Source organism: Chionomys nivalis, chromosome X, assembly GCF_950005125.1.
Source record: "Chionomys nivalis chromosome X, mChiNiv1.1, whole genome shotgun sequence".
Classification (NCBI taxonomy): domain Eukaryota; kingdom Metazoa; phylum Chordata; class Mammalia; order Rodentia; family Cricetidae; genus Chionomys; species Chionomys nivalis.
In genome coordinates, this window is record NC_080112.1 from 117,195,506 (window position 1) to 117,212,239 (window position 16,734).

At 51.6% G+C, this 16,734-nt stretch overlaps 1 protein-coding gene across 1 annotated transcript; it reads left to right on the forward strand.

Moving 5' to 3' along the window:
* The first annotated feature begins 1,127 nt into the window (after positions 1-1,127).
* On the forward strand, positions 1,128-16,399 carry LOC130868600 (60S ribosomal protein L36-like). Its single transcript, XM_057760757.1, has 4 exons — positions 1,128-1,176; positions 2,409-2,521; positions 4,840-4,940; positions 16,057-16,399. The coding sequence occupies exons 1-4, from the start codon at positions 1,128-1,130 to the stop codon at positions 16,397-16,399; spliced, it is 606 nt and encodes a 201-aa protein (XP_057616740.1).
* Positions 16,400-16,734: the final 335 nt, after the last annotated feature.

Consider the following 16,734-nt stretch of genomic DNA (forward strand, 5'->3'; position numbering starts at 1 on the left):
GCTTCCTGGAACATTCTTGGGCTTTTTCAAACTAGGTCCTCACCCAGTCACATCAATGCTCAAACATGACCTCACCTCCTAATCCTTTCCAAACGTGTCCACCAACTACAGACCGAGTATTCTAATATGCGAGCCTACGGGGGCCATTCCCACTCAAGCCACAACACCCGCCTCTTAAGCGCTGCCATAACATTCCCAGGACAAGCTGCTGCCAAGCAGCAAGGCTACCAACTGCTTGAGCTGCAGTCTAGCTGGGATCAATGACACCGTGTACCATCACTGGCTGGGAAAATCTCCGAGGCCTCTCCTGCTGCTGTCAGAATGCTTCCCCATCCTCTTGTATTATCCTCTCATTACCAGGTCCAGCAGGAGTCAATCCTCCTGGGTACCAGTCCAGACCTAAATGGAATCCAGGCCCTGCACTACCAAGCTGCCCTCATATGCCCAGGCCCGGCTGGTATCAGTTTTCAAAGCAATCCACCTTGCCAGTCCTCAGTAATGTGCCCCATTGTAGCCTGCTGAGATGTCAAATTCCTGAAGGTATCATACGAATATTTTCAAGCCTTGCATGAGAGGCATGAACTGCACTCTAAGCCATCCAGGAGAATCACCCGCATCTGTGTGCTGCTCTGTCCTCCCTCAATCCCAGGCCCAGGATCAAGACCCCATTCTTCTGCATGGCAGCTCCCAGACATGCCAAGACTCTTGGGTAACCCACATCCCTGCTCCCTGCACCTCCTCAGATTGGAAATTAGGTCACAATTGTGAACCAAGCAGTCCAGGTGAGAGACCTCCATCCTTGCCCCTCCCCATAATAACCACACTCCCAGGCCTAGCTGGGTTGAAAATGCCTGCTCACAAGCTCAACCTGGGAATGATCTCCACACTATGTTCTCCTCTGTCCTCCATAGAGTTCCAAGTCGACCAGGTTCAAGTTTCCTTCTCACCAGCCTAGTCTGGTGAGTAATCAAGGCCCTACTCTCCCCTAGCTTCCTCATGATCCCAGAACTGGGGTCAAATGGACTGCCCACCAGCTGTGTCCAAATAGTGATCAAGACTTTCTCCTCCATGGCAAGCCTCACACCTTACGCATATTTCCATCAAAACAACTTGCCCATCAGCCAAGCATGGTCATTGCCCAAGAGCCCCACCCACCTTCATCCTCACAGTTCCCAGGTGAGCTGGGCTTGAGCCATAAGTTCCACGCTCACTAGCTGACCCTGGTAAAGGGATCAAGACCCAAACCCAGCATCCTAACCATTCCAGAACTAGTTGAGGTCAAGTGAACTGGGTCACCAGCTCTGCCTGCCAGTCAAGAATCTCCCTTCCCTGATGATTCCCGTACTCTCAGGCATAGCTGTGGTAAAGCACAGTGATCACCCAAGATGTCAAGAAGCCCACTTGCCTTCACCTCTGCAAGGTTCCCATGACAATATCAGGTCACATAGTGTAAGTATCTGGCCTCCCGGTTCAGTGATTAAGGCTCCAAGTCCAGAATCTTCCTCACACTTCCATGTCTACTTCATTTGAAACAGATTGCAGAAAAACCCAGCCTGGTGAGTCTCCCAGACACCTATCTTCTGGTATCACCTCTACTGTGGGGTCAAACAGCCTAGGCACCAGTTCATACTGATGAGTGTTCAAGATCCTGGCCGGGATCCTGGTCCCTAATGCCATCCTAATTCTAGACCTAGCTGTTGGCTTGCCTTCTGAGTTCCAAAAAATCTAGCCTTCCATACCCAGAGTCGATCAGAATGGTCACCATCCCAGCCTTGTAAGATTTCAAGATTCTATCCTGTTTTTGCTTGGGTGACATAGTCATACTCAACAAGCCTGTAAGTGAGTATGACCCCTGCCCTCTTATGCTATCCCTATATTCTCAGGCCTGCCTGGGGTTAAGCAGCATTGTGGGTAACCAAGACCCTGCTTTACACACCATTCTTACACTCCTAAGCCCAGATTGGACCTTACTGCTGACCCTGAGCCTTGCCTATCTATAACATAATTACACTCTCGTATCCAAGGATGAGCAGGACGAATTTGTACCAGACAACACTACAAATGGATCAAGACCCTGTACTCCTCAAAACTCTGCCAGTCTTACGCTGCCAGTCTTAGCAGGTGTCACACAGTTTGCACGGCAGCCTAGCGTGGTGAGTTCTCAAGAACCTGTGTACCCAAGTCATCCTCAAAGTCCCTGACCTCCCTGTGGTCAATCACAATATGCCTCATCTGAGCATGGTGAGAACCCCAAATCCTACAGCATCATATTAATACTTTAGAGTCTCGTTTGGGATGCACAGCTTGCAATCAAACTCAAGTGACTAAACGACATGGGTACTTTTACTACTAAGACATTCTCACAGTCCCAGGCCCTTCACTCCGCCCTCCTTTACCATATTTCTCAGTTCCAGAATGCTTTCAGACCAGCCAAGATTCCTTTGGGACCAAGGCCTTTATCCTGGGCACCTATTCAGAAAGTGGTGATGTCACGACACAGTCTATGTACCAGCTCAAACAGGTGAGTGACCATGAGCTCCACCCTTCCACAACTTCTACACACTTATGCCTAGCTGGAGACAAAATGTCCACACCGTAGCTAAGCCTGTGGGTAAGCCTTCCCTCCTGTGTCATCCCTACAGTTGCCAGCAGAGCTAGGATAGAGCTAATTACCAGTCTACCCCGGTGAGTGATCATGACCTAACTCTCTCCCAGGCTCTTAACGGTGCCAGAAAATGTTGGGGACAGGTGGCATGGACACCAGTGCTGCTTAGCTAGTGATCAAGATTCCCTTTCTCACCAGGTGGTGGTGCACTCCTTTAATCCCAGCACTCGGAAGTTAGAGGCAGATGAATCTCTGTGAGTTCAAAGCCAGCCTGGTCTACAAGAGCTAGATCCAGGACAGGGACCAAAGCTACAGAGAAATCCTGACTAGAAACACCAAAAAAAAAAAATCTCCTTTCTCAACAGTCCTCACACACTCAGGCATAGCTGTGGTCAAGCATAGTGATTTCCCATGATCCTACTTGCCTTCACTTTCTACATTGTCCAAATCATTATCAGGACACAGAGCCTGAGTATCAGGCCTTCTTGATACTTAGGCCAAGCTAGAGAAAAATGTCTGCACACATGATTAAGACTTCTGCTCCAGTGCCTTCTTCACATATCCAGGATGAGATCCAGGGAAGCAGTTTGCTAAACAACACAGCCTGGTGAGTCTCCCGGACACCTGCCCTCTGCCGCCATCTCTAATGCCACTGAACTCAGACACCAGTCCAAACTGGTGGATTTCTAGGTCCCTGGTCTCACACACCATCCTCATACTTCCAGGCGAAGCCTTCTGAGTTCCAAAGAACTTCACCTCCAGGACCCAGACTGACACGCTCTAGCCTATCTGGGGTCAATGAGCCTGCACCCCCCTCCCCGAGCCTGATAAGAGCTTCAAATCCTACCCAGAGGTTGTGGTATTAATACTTCCGGGACCAGCGTGGGGAGCACACCCCAGCCCAGTCCAGTGAAACTCATCCCAATAGTGTCAGGCATAGAGTGGATAAAGTGACCCAGTCACCACCCCACCCTGTTAGGGGACAAGAATCCACCCTCAGGAAACATCCTCACATTCCTAGGCTAACCGAGGTATCAGTTTTCCCACAAGCCAGTCTCATGAGTGATCCAGAATCTTGCCACTCCGCAGGGATCCCATATTCCCAGGCTAAGGTGTTCAAGCATCCAGGGCACTATCCCTTCCAGGTGAGAGTCCAAGAACCTCCCCAGTGTTGAATGGAGCTACTGCTTTGTCTGCAATCTCGATCACAAGCTAAACAGCACTGGTGACTGCTTAACCCCACATTTTTCTGGCATTGTTAGGTCAGTTAGGATCACTCAGCTTGTCCACAGCTTAAGTGGGAGCTGAAGGGATGGCACAGGAGGGCAAAGGTAGGGGTTACTCACAGGTACATCTCCTATGCATGCTTTTTGACCCCTACCAGGCCTGTCTGGTGAGAGCTCAGAAGTCCTCCCCTGCTTCTGTCTTAATACTCGCAGGCCTAGCTTGGGTCTTGCCATCTGCATTCAAGCCAGTCTTGTACCTGACCTAAACGTCCAGCCTCCTGTGCTGTCCGCACATCCCCAAGCCCAGCTGAGATCTTTTAAGTGACCAACACCCTGCTTTCACACTCCAGTCTCGGACTTCAAGCCTAGCTTAGACAGCCCAGCTTGAACTTGAGCACAGTCCCAGGTTTATTTACCCCAAACCTTGCCCATCTATGTCATTCCCATCCTCCCACACCCAGCTGGGGTCAAGGTGCATCTGTACACAAACCAAACTGTTGAGTGATCAAGACCCTGTGCTCTGAAAGCATACACTGCCAGGCCCCAAACATTTTCACACAGTGGCTTGGTGGATTCCCAAGAGTCTCTCTATCCAGGGCCATTCTCCTAGAGACCAGCCTGGGTGGATTTAATATTAACGTGCACGGCTGGGCAGTCATGGTGCAAGGCTTTAATGCCAGCACTCAGGAGGCAGAGGCAGGCATATTTCTTGTGAGTTCAAGGCCAGCCTGGTCCACAAGAGCTAGTTCCAGGACAGCCAGGGCTACACAGAGAAACCCTGTCTCGAAAAACCATGTATGTGTGTGTGTATGTATGTATGCATGCATGTATGTTATTAATGTGCACTATCCCAGACCACATCCTGAAGATGTCATACTAGGAATTTAGGACTAGCTTGAGATCAAAACCCTGCTATTCAGTCAACCTGGTGAGTGACCCTGACCCTTTCACAGCTAGGACCTTCTTGGTGAGGGATCAAGACCCTGCCCTTCTGCACCATTCTAACAGTTCCAGGCATCATCCCACTGTGCCAGCTCCCGGATCAGTGAAGCCTCCTTTGGAACCCAGACCCTATGCCCTCCTGAACCTACTCTGGCGATCATGGATTGGTACGTACCAGCCCAACTAGATGAGTGGTCCCTAACCCTACCACTCCCAGGACTAGTAGGGGTCAAGAAGCCTATATTGGAACTGTGAGTAATGCTTTTCTTTGCCCTTCTTGCCATCCCTTCAATTCCCACTCAGCTGGGCTCAAGCTGAGGAATCATAACTGACTCTCCTCTAGTATCCTAACAATGCCAGAAAAATTTGGGGTTATGCAGCCTGGTCTCCATCACTATCTAGCTTGTGACCAAGATTCCTCCTTCCTTGAAAGTCCTCAGGTGTCCAGGCAGAGAAGTGGTCAAGCAGTGTGCCTGGCAGCCAAGCACACTGATGGCCCAGAAGACTTCAATTTTCACAGCCTGAGTACCAAGCCTCCCTGTTCTGTGATCAAGACTCCTCCTCCAGGGCCTTCCTCACACAACCAGGCCTAGTTCGGGTGAAGCACATCACTGACCAGCACTACCTGGTGATTCTCCCAGACTGGTGCTGTCTGGTAACATCTTTACTGCCTACTGAGCAGCTGGGTGGTGGCAAGCAGACCTTTGCCTCTCTTACCACCTTACACTTCCAGGCCTAACTGTTGTCACTAAGCCTGCTGAGTCCCCAAGTGCCTTCCCTGCTAGAGCCAGGCTCACATCTGCTGCCCTAGGTTGGGTCAATCAGATTGCACATCACCCCGGCATTTCGACAGGTCAAGATCCTATCTGGCTGGTGTGGTGCCAACATTCTCTGGTGCCGCTTTGTGTACACAGCCTACATTCTTCCCCGGCCTAGTGGATGCTCTGGACCCATGCACTTCCAGGATAGCCATGTAGTCACAGGCAAAGCATGACTGAGGCAGCCTGACCACCTGCCTGCCAGGGTGATGGAGCAAGACCTCACCCTCGTGCCCCGTCTTTACCCTCCCAGTACCAGCACTGAGTGACAGAGCCTTCACACAACACAGTCTCATGATACCCCTCCACACTGATCCTAACCATACTGCCAGATCAAGCGGTTGTCAAGCAACCTGAGCCTTGCCCTTCACTAGTGAGATCCCAGAATCCTTGCCTGCCTGAACCAGTGCTTTATCTAGCTGGCTTGAATCAGACTGAACTTCATCCCAGCCTGGGAAGAGCTCAAAAATCACATCCTGCCCTCTCAGAATAGTTCTACACTTAGTTTATGGCAAGTTCCCCACTCTCCAGGCATCCTAGTGAGAGACCCAGCCCCTGCTCTCCTGGGCTGGTCCTACTTGGCCAGCCCAGCTGAGCTCACACAGCTTGCTCACCATCCCAGCCTTGTAACTGACTCTCTCCGTGCCTCTGCACGATTTCCACACTTCCCAGCCCAGCTGGGGTTATGGGCATTGAACCCAAGAGGTGAGTAACTGAGACCCTGCATTCCCAATCAATCATTTCACTGATGTCACACAGTAAAGCAGCCCAGCTTGGTGATGTCATAAAAATCTCTCCTACCTGAGCAATTCTCCCATGTTGCTAATTAGGTTGTTGGTATGATAAATAACCAGGCCAGCTCAAGAATAACAATTATATTTTAATGGTTATAAGGGGACTATCCTAATTGGATTATTCAGTATTAATTAATCAACCCCATTCCACATACTCAAAGAAGCAACAGGTCTTATTTTCAGGCCTAGCTTAAGAAACACAGCCATAAGTCCACTCCAGCCTGCTGAGTGAGCTGGCTCTTGAACCATTAGGACATCCACACAGTCCCAAAGACTGCTTTGTGGCCCAGACCCCTGTCTTCCTTCATCAGCTCAGAACAGAGTAAGGTCACAACCACAGGCTAAATGTACACCAGCTCAACCAGGTGAGTGACCCTCAAACCACACTTTTCCTCATGCTTCCCATACAGCCCGGCTGGGACAATCAAGCCAGCACACTACCTGAGCCTATGAGTTCCACTGCTCTTTGTCCACCTGTCCCATCCCCCACAGATGTGGTACAGACGGGGCCAAGCTATTTGCCCCACAGCCTATCCTAGTGGTAACCAGACCCTGACTCTGCTCCAACATCTGGAGAGCCAAACTAGTTGGGGTAAAGAAGTCTCTTCACCAGCTTTGCCTAACCAGGAATTAAGGCAAGTCATTCCCCCAAGGAACGGCATTTTTCAAGCCAAGCATAGTGATTTCTTAAGTGCCTAATCTACCTTCAATTTCTGCAAGGTCCCATTTGATATTTGCTGATACTGCGTGAGTACCAGGCCTCGATCCTTCCTTCTGCTCCCTGGCCTAGTTCAGGTGATGAAGACTGCTGACAAGCACAGTCTGGTGAGTGTCCCATAAGCCCACCCTCTGATGCCATCTGGACTTCCCACTGCCTAGTTGCTTCCAGCAGCCCACACACTAGCCGCACACCATCCAAAGACTCACACATTTGGCCTAGCAGGGATCAACTAGATCATTTATGATCCCACCCCGGGTGAGAGCTCATGATGCTGCCCTGCAGGTGTGGTACTAATCCTCCCATGCCTAGCAGGGGGCAGGGGTCACAACCTGAAGTCAGGATGACCCAGAGCCATACACTCCCAGGACACTTCCATAGTCCCTGGAATCTAACTGTGGAATCAGCCTGATTCCTCCCTCATGCACAAGCCTCGCATTTCTAGGATAAATACCAGTAACACAACTTTCCCACGACTCACTTTCGTGAGCGCTCCAGAATCAGGACCCCCAGTTCTGATGGCATCTGGGTCTGATAGTAGTGTGTGGCCATTGGCACTCTCCCAAAGACAGCTTAGGTCATAGGTCATGTAGCTTGACTACCAGCCCAGAACCTTAGCCATCAGTAGCATTACCACACTCCCAGGCCCAGCTGGGGTCACGCTGTCAAACTATTATACTGACTGGGTTAGTTCCTGGCCTAGAGATGAGCTCCATCCATTTGGAATATGCAGCATCATTCCAGCTTGGTGAGATCCTAAAAATCCTGCAGGTGTCATTCAGATGTCTTCAGGTCTGGCTCGGGGCAACCTTCCTTCCAGGACATCCCCACATTGCTGGGCCCTTCTTGGTTTTTTTTTTGTTTTTTGTTTTTTTTTTTTTTGGATTTTCGAGACAGGGTTTCTCCGTAGTTTTTTGGTTCCAGTTCTGGAACTAGCTCTTGTAGAGCAGGCTGGCCTCAAACTCACAGAGATCCGCCTGCCTCTGCCTCCCGAGTGCTGGGATTAAAGGCGTGCACCACCACCGCCCGGCTTGGGCCCTTCTTGTTAAGGGATGGAGATATCCCTTCTTACATAGTCCTTACAGTTGCCACTCCGGCCGCTTCCAGGCAGCCAAGACTCCTTGGTCACCCAGACTCCTGCCCTCCTGCACCTGCCAGAAGGGGAGTGAGCCACAAGACAAACAAGGCGCAGTGAATCGGATGCTCATCAGAAGAGCACGGTGAGTCTCCCAGACCCTTGTTCCTAGTGCCAGGATATTCAGGAGCCTGGTCTCCCATGCTATCCTCATACTTCCAAGCCTAGCTGGGGTCGAGCAGATTGGGTACCACCTCAGCCCAGTGAGAGCTAGAGATCCTAGCTAGGGGTGCATGGAGTGCATTCTATCTCAGTTTTTTGAGAATTCTGGACCTGCACACTTCCATAACCCATGAACCCAGGCAAGGTATGTATGGAGCAGTCTGACTGCCAGCAAAAACCTGGCCCTCTATACTGATCCTATACTTCCAAGCCCAGCACTGCGAGTTTGTCCATCTGCACCACATTCCCTTACCTAGGTGGGATCATGATGCATTTGTACCAGACTAGGCTGGTCGGGGATCAAGACCCTGAACTTCCAAACCAACTTTACACTGACCGATTTAGTTGGTGTTGCCATGAACCTTACCTGCCTGAGCCATGCTCGCAGTCCCTGATCTGTCTGGGTTCCATCCGAATGTGCACCGTCCCCATCTCGTGAGAACTCAAAATCCTAGAGGTGTCATTTCCGTCATTCTAGGCCTAGTTTGGAAAGCAGAGCCTGCCCACCAGCCCAGGCCCCTCTTGGTGATGATCAAGATGCACCCTCCTGCATCACCTTCAAAGTTGCAGGCACGGTTCCCACCCCAGCAGCTCCCAGACCAGCCAAGGCTCCTTTTAGAACCAGTCCCCTGCCCTTCTTCACCTGCTCAGAATGGGAGTGAGGTCTCCAACCCATCCCCACCCGTTACCACACTCTCAGGCCTAGCTGTGCTCCAAAATCCTGAACATAATCTGAGCTTGTGAGTGATTTAGAGCGCTTGTGCCATTTACACAGTTCCTGCTCAAGCTGGGCTCAAGCAGCCTCTTCAGTAGCACTGTCTTAGACAGTGATAACTCCCCAGCATGGTGCATCCTGCCCATAGACTAAACATAGCAGTTGCCCAGGAACCCCATCTGCCTCTACCTTTCCCAAAGTAGTGTGTCAATGTTGGGCCACACAGCCTGAGTACTAGGCTGCTGTGTTCAGTGATCCAGAGCCTTCTTCACTGCCCTGTCCCAGTTCTAGTGGGTGTCACAGCCTGGGGAGTCTTCCAGATCCCTGCTCTCCAGACCATAACTACGATTCTGGTGTTTGGCTGGGATCAGGCACTCTGGAGACCATCCCAAACTGGTGAGAGCCCTAGATTCCATCCTGCTGGTGTGGTATTAATAGTTTCAGCCCTAGCTTGGGGTGTGAAGCCTGCACTCCGACCTAGCCTGGTAAGTGTCCTGAACTCACGCGGCTCCGGACGTCTCCATAGTACAAAATGCAGACTGGCTGAATCTGGACTGATCCTGCATCCCCCATGAAACTGGCTGGGCTAGGTCTAGGCATGGCACTAATACCATAGTGCCCTAGCTATGAGGGCACAGCCTGCTCTCTAGCCTAGCCATGTGAGTGACCAGGACCTGTGCCCTTCCAGGACGGTCTCACAGTCTCCGAAATAAAAGGGCTGAAGCCGCCTGACCATCTACCTACTCTGGTACACGCTCATGGGCTGTCCCAACAACACCAACGCCGTAGTGTTTAGGCAAGAGGCTTGGTCCCCAGTGCTGCCTAGCCAGTAAGTGACATTCTGGAAATCCTCACACTTGTCTCAGGCATGTCTGTGAACAAGCAGCTGGCCCATCCGCCAAGTACAGTGACTGCCCAAGAGCCCCACCTGCCTTCACTTCCTGCTAGGTCCCCTGCCAAATTTGAGTCACACAGCCCAAGCACCAGGCCTCCCTGTTCAGTGGTCAGCATCGTCCTCACACCCTAAGACCTACTTCGGGTGAAACACATTGCTAACCAATTCAGTGTGACGAGTCTTCCAGACAGCTGCCCATCTGTGGTTGAGCAGTCCAGACATCTGCCCAGACTGCTGAGTGTTTCAGAACCTGGCCTCCATCACTGTCCTTTAATTCCAGACCTAACTGGTGTCACAAATTCTGCTGAGCTCCCAATAACGTCCCCTGCTGTAGCCACACAACCATTCTGTGGCATAGCTGGAGTCGATCACCCCTCCCTGATGAAAGCTCGCGATCTGGCGCAGCCTGGTCATCAGCCCTGCACTCAGCCACCTTTATATTGCCAGACCTAGCTGCTGTTACACAGTTTGCACCGGAACCCAGGTTCAAGAAACTTGCCTACGTACCCTGGTGTGTCTTGATGGGGAATCAAGATACCACCTTCCTGTCCCAGCTCAACCAGATGCATAACCACAAACAGCACCTTTCCCTGTCATTACCCCACTCTCAGGCCTTCTCAGGCACAAAAAGCTGAGCTCTCCTTCACCCTCCCCATAGTTCCTATGTGACATGGCTCCCAGCCGCTGGTGTGACCCTGATCTCTGCCCTCTTGTGGCCAGGAAACAAGGGAACAGTCTCTGACCACACTCATGTGCTAGCTATCCTCATGTCCCCTGGTCCATCTGAGATCAGGCAGCCTGGGCACTAACCCTAACTGGGAAGTGATAAAGACACTGCTCCCACATACCTATCCTCACACTCCCAAGCCTAGCTTGGGTCACTTACTTGGCCATCATCCAATATTGCGATTGATGAACACTACCTATCTCTGCCATTACTGTATCCCCAAGCCCAGATGAGGTCAAGATGAATCGCTTCCACCCAAGATTTAGGAATACTCAAGACCCTGTGCTCCCAAATCATCCTTTGTAGATAGGCCTAACTAGCTTCACACAGTCTGGAGAGCAACCCAGCTTGGTAAATTCATAAGAAAATCGCCTGCCTGAGCCAGCTATGTAGTCTCTCTCCCAATCTGCCTGGTTAGAGCTCAAAATCCTGCATGTGTCCTGCAAATACTTTGGAGTCAAGCTTGAGATCCACAGCCTTCACTCCAGCCCAGCATGGTTAGTGGCCTTGACTGCTAGGACATGCCCACAATTCCTGGCCCCTCTTGGTAAGGGATCAAAAGCCTGCTTTCCTGAACCATCCTCACACTCACGAGTATAGGTCTCTCTCCAGCAGGCCCAATTTGGATTACCCAGCCTGAACTCTAGCCCAGCCAGGTCAAGACCTGGGCACTTCCAGGTCATCTCTACTACCCCAGCCATAGAAGGTCTGGAGCGGCCTGACAGCAAGCTTACCCTGCAAAGGGAGATGACCCCAGCTGTCATGGACTACCCTCACATCCTTAGGCCAACCTTGTTTCCACAGCTGTCCCACTAGCCATCCTCATGAGTAACCAAGACTCCTGCCCTGCTGCATCAGATAACACTTCTGGGTCCAGTTGCTATCATCCAACCTTGGCACTAGGCCTCACTGGTGAAATCCCAAGAAATTCACCTGCCTGAGGTCACGCCCTGCCTAGTTGGAGTCAGTCTGTCTGCATCCCATTCCGGCCTTGTGAGAACTCAGCAACCTTTCTGCTGCTGTCAGAATACTGTGGACCTAGCTCAGGTCATGCTAGATGCACTGAAGAGCACTGTGAGGGAATCAAAACCCTACCCTCTGATGCCATCAGTATCCCCAGGCCCTGCAGAGAGGTCAGAAGCCCCCGGGACTTCTGAGGTCAATGGCTAAGACATTGCTCTTACTTCCTCTTCACACTCCCAAGCATAGCTTGGGACATTCAGCATGCCTACCACCTCGACATTAACCCCAAACTTTGCCCATCTCTATCTTGATACAGTCTCACACCCAGCTTCCGCGTCGAAATACATTTTTTTTCGAAACACATTTTTAACCAGACCAGACTGAAGAGTCTTTTAGACCCTGCACTCCCAAAACATCTTTCCATACTAGGCTAAGCAGGTATAACAAAACTGGTACAAGAGCACAGGTCAGTGAGCTATCGAATCGTGCATGGCAGAGCCATCCTCCTGCCCCATCGTGTCCCTGGGTTCAAGCAGAATGTGCACCATCCCTGCCTAGGGAGAGCTCAAAATCCTGCAGCTGTCATATCAATACTTGCAACCTAGCCTGACATCCACAGCCTTCACTCCAGCCCAGCCTGATGACAACCTGGACCCTCGCACTGCTAGGGCCTGCTCACAGTCCCAGGCCCCCTTGGTGAGAGACCAAGACCCCACCCACAAACGCCGTCCTGACTGTTCCAGGCATAGTCCAATCTCAGGAGCTCCCAGACCAGCCAAGACCCATTTGTGACCCAGATCCCTGCTCCCGTGAACCTCCTCAGAATGGGAGTGAGGTAGCAACTACATGCTTAGAGGGCACTTAACACAGCCAGGGGGACAATCCTGAGTCCCACCCTTCCCAACAATTACCACATCCACAGGCCTGCTGGGGGTTAAAAAGCTACTTCCCAAGCTGTTGCCCCCCCCCCCCTTTGCCAGAGTCAGGCTGCATACTCGCCATCCTACCTGGAGAAATCAAGAACCAAAACTCTCCCAGAATCCCCCAAATCCCAGAACTAGGTGGAGTTAAGAAGCTGTTCCCCAGCACTGCCGTGCCAGTCAACAAAGCTGTCATTTTCTTTACAATCCTTCCCAAGGCATGGCTGTGGTCAAGCAGCTTCCCCATCAACCACCAAAGCTACTGCCCAAGAAGTCTGCCTGCCTTCACCTTTTCCAAGGTCCCACGCCAAATTTGGGTCATGTAGACCAAGTTCGGTGATCAAAATTCCCACTCAGATGTAATCCTAACACACCCAGGCCTAGATCTGATGAAGCCCAACACCAGTATAGCCTTGTAAGTCACCCAGGTTCCCTTTGGTGCCATCTTGTACTGCCATGTTCTAGTTGGGGGTCAAGCAACCAAGATACCAACCCAGACTGGCAAGTCTTCAGGATCGCAATCTCCCATACCAAACTTGAATCCAGGCCTAGGAGTTGTGACAAAGCCTGCTGAGTTCCCAAGAACCTTGCCTGCCATAGCCAGACTCATAGTCCCTGGCCTACCTGAGGCCAGTCAGGTTGTTCATCATCCTAGCCTTCTGAAAGCTCAAGAGAGCAGATCGCTGCCGTGGAACTAATATACCAAGGACCATCTTGGGGTTCAAAACCTGCACTCTAGCCCAACATGGCGACTGACCCTGACACATGCACCTCCAGGACATCACTCTGGTCTCAGGGATATAATGACCAAAACAGCCTGCCCACCAGACTACTCTGGGGAAAGATAAAAAAAAAATCTGTCCTGATAAACCAACCTCACATTTTTTGCCTAGCCTTACAGTTTTCCCACAAGACAGCCCCTCCACATGGGTACCACAGTTCCATAATCCCGCTGCTATCAATCAACTTGGGCACTCAGCCTCACTGGTGAGATCCCAAGAACCTCATCTTTCAGAGGGCGTGCTTTGTCTAGCTGTAGTCACGAACCTTGTGTACTATCTCAGCCTTTTGACTGACATTGACCCTCCACTGTTGACACAACCCCATGCCCAGCTGGCGTCAAGCTGCATGGATACAGGGCCAGACTGGTTAGTCTTCAAGATCCTGTGCTCCCAAATCCTTTTTACATTGCTAGGCCTAGCTGGTGCCACACAGTTGGCATGGCAGCCCAGCTTGGTGAGTTCCCAAAAACCTCGAACCCAAAGCCAACTTACTCTCTGGTCTAGCTGGGTTTGATAAAAACGTGCCCCATCGCAGCCTGGTGAGAGCTCAAAAGCTTGTAGTACTGCCAACACTCCCAGGCTTAGCTTGAGTCATGCAACCTGCACACACGCCAGCCCCCTGAGTGACACAGGACACAGTCCTCTGTGCTGTGCCTGCCTTCTCAGGCCCAGGTGAGTTCAAGCTACCTGGGCACCTGGAAGCCAGACTTATAAACCATTAGGACCCTGCTCCCACATACCCTCCTCACAATCCCAAGCCTGGCTGGGGCCATTCAACTTGACCACCATCGTAGCCTTAACCTTGTCCATCTATTCCATTCCCACACTCCAACCCTGGCAGGGGCAAGATGAACTTGTACCACACCTGGCTGCGAAGGGATCAAGACCCTGCATTCCTAAATCATCTCTGCACTGACAGGCCCAGCCAGTGTCACTCTGCTCAGATGGTGGTGCAGCTTGGTAAGTTCTCAAGAGCTTCCCTGTCTGCTTGAATCATCATGCCATTCCCTGGTATGTTTGAGTTCAACAGGAACGTGCCATCCCCACCCAGTAAAAGCTAAAAATCCTGCAGGTAACCATACCAATATTTTCTGCCATAGCTTGAGAGGCACTGCCTACACTCCAGGCCAGCCCAATGAGTGGCCGGGACCCTTGCACTGCTAGAATGTCCCCACAGTCCCTGGCTCCTCTTGGTGAGGGATCAGGACTCCGCCCTTCTGTACCATCCTCACAGTCCCAAACATAGCCCAACTGCTCTAGCAGTTCCAAAACCAGTCAAGACTCCTTCGTGTTCAGACCCCTACCCTCCTGCACATGCTCAGAATGGGAAATAACAATTACAGGCTGCCTCTACACCAGCAGCACCACAGGTACTAGCTAGGGTCAAAAAGCATAGTCTGGGAATGATCATGACCTTTGCACTCCTGAGCCATTCTCAGGGCTCCCTACCCAGCCAGGGTCAAGTTCCATTCTTACTGCCATACTCTGATGAGTGATCAAGACCCGACTCTTCCCCAAGCATCCTAACGACCCCAAAACTGATAAGGGTTGAGATGCCTGGTCATAACCACTGCCTAACCAGTGATCAAGACTTCTCCGACAACTATCACACTCACAGGCATAACTGTGGTCAAAATGATGCTCCCAAGGCAAGCATGGTGATTGTGCAAAAGTCCCTCGTATCTCCGTCGTCCCTAAAGTCCTACACTAATATTGGGTCACAGTCCCGAGTACCTGGCCTCCCTGTTAAGAGATCAAGATTCCCACCCCAGTGTCTTCCTCACATGCCGAGAACTAATTCTGGTGATTGCTGACCGACACAGCTTGCTGAGTTCCCAAGAACCCCGCCTGCCTGCGCTATCCCCCAAGGTGCTACCTAGGTGCGAGCAGAATATACACCATCCCAGCCTCGTGAGAGGTCAAAGTCCCACAGCCTAGCTTGAGAAATTCAACTCGCACATCAGCCCACCCTGGTGAGTGACCCAGACCTGTGCACTGCTAAAAACATCCCTACAGTTGCGGGACCTTCTAGAACTGTCCTTGCGGTCCCAGGCATAAGTCCACTCCATTGCTCCTGGAGCAGCAAAGCCTCCCCTTGTGAGACAGATCCCTGCCCTCTTGCACCAACCTAGAATTGAAGTGTGGTCACAAACACAGGCTCACTGTACCACTCCAACCAGGTGAATGACCCCAAACACCACCCTTCCCAAATTACCAGATTCCCAGGGCAAACTCTAGTTTTTAAAAAGCCTGAATACAAGCCGAGCCTGCCAATGAGCCCCACCTTTGCACTCTGTGTCCCCCCTCCATGGTTCCAGACTGAACCTGCCAATGAGCCCCAGTTTTGCACTCCATGTCATCCCATGGTTCCAGGTCCACCTGGGGTCAAGCCACACTCTCACCAGTTTTACTCTGGTGAGTGCTAAAGACGCAACTCTCTGCCTGCATCTTAACAATTCCAAAACTAGTTGGGGTCAAGAAGCCTGTCACCAGAGCTACCTAGCCAGGAACTTCCTCCCTGACAATCCTCACACTCCCCACCACATCTTTGGTCAAGAAACTTGCCCATCAGCCATGTATAGTGATTGCCCCTGGTCCCCGTGCCAGTATCTGGTCACACAGCATGGGTAAAGAGCTTCTGTGGCCTGTTGCAGCAGCCATGGGAAAGGAGCAGCCAGGGCCCTGCGCTACCCCATGGCCATGGGCCTCAACAAGGGACACAAGGTGACGAAGAACGTAAGCCAGCCGAGGCACAGCTGGCGGTGCGGGTGCCTCACAAAGCACACTAAGTTCGTGCAGGACATGATCCGGGAGGTGTGCGGCTTCGCACCCTGCGAGCGGCGCGCCATGGAGCTGCTCAAGGTGTCCAAGGACAAGTGCACGTCCAAGTTCACCAGGAAGCGGGTGGACACCACACACATATGCGCCAAGAGGAAGCGGGAGGAGCTGAGCAACATGCTGGCCGCCATGAGGAAGGCGGCGGCCAAGAAGTTCTGATCCCCTCCCTGTTCTCAATAAATGTTGCTGTGGCGAAAAAAAAAAAAAAAAGAGCTTCTGTGTTCAGAGCTCGAGTCTCCTGCTCCAACACCATCTTCACACCCCCATCCTGGTTCTGGTAAAGCAGATAGCTGACCAGCACAGCCTGATGATTCATTCCCCCCATACCCTGCACTCTGGTGCCTCCTGACATTGGGAAGTACTAAACACCTACCAGGACCTTGATATCCCACAGCATCCTTAGACTTCCAGGCCTAACTGCGGTCACAAAGTCATTTGTGTTCCCTAGAGCATCACCTGCCATTGCCAACTCCCATCCCCTGGCCTAGCTGGGG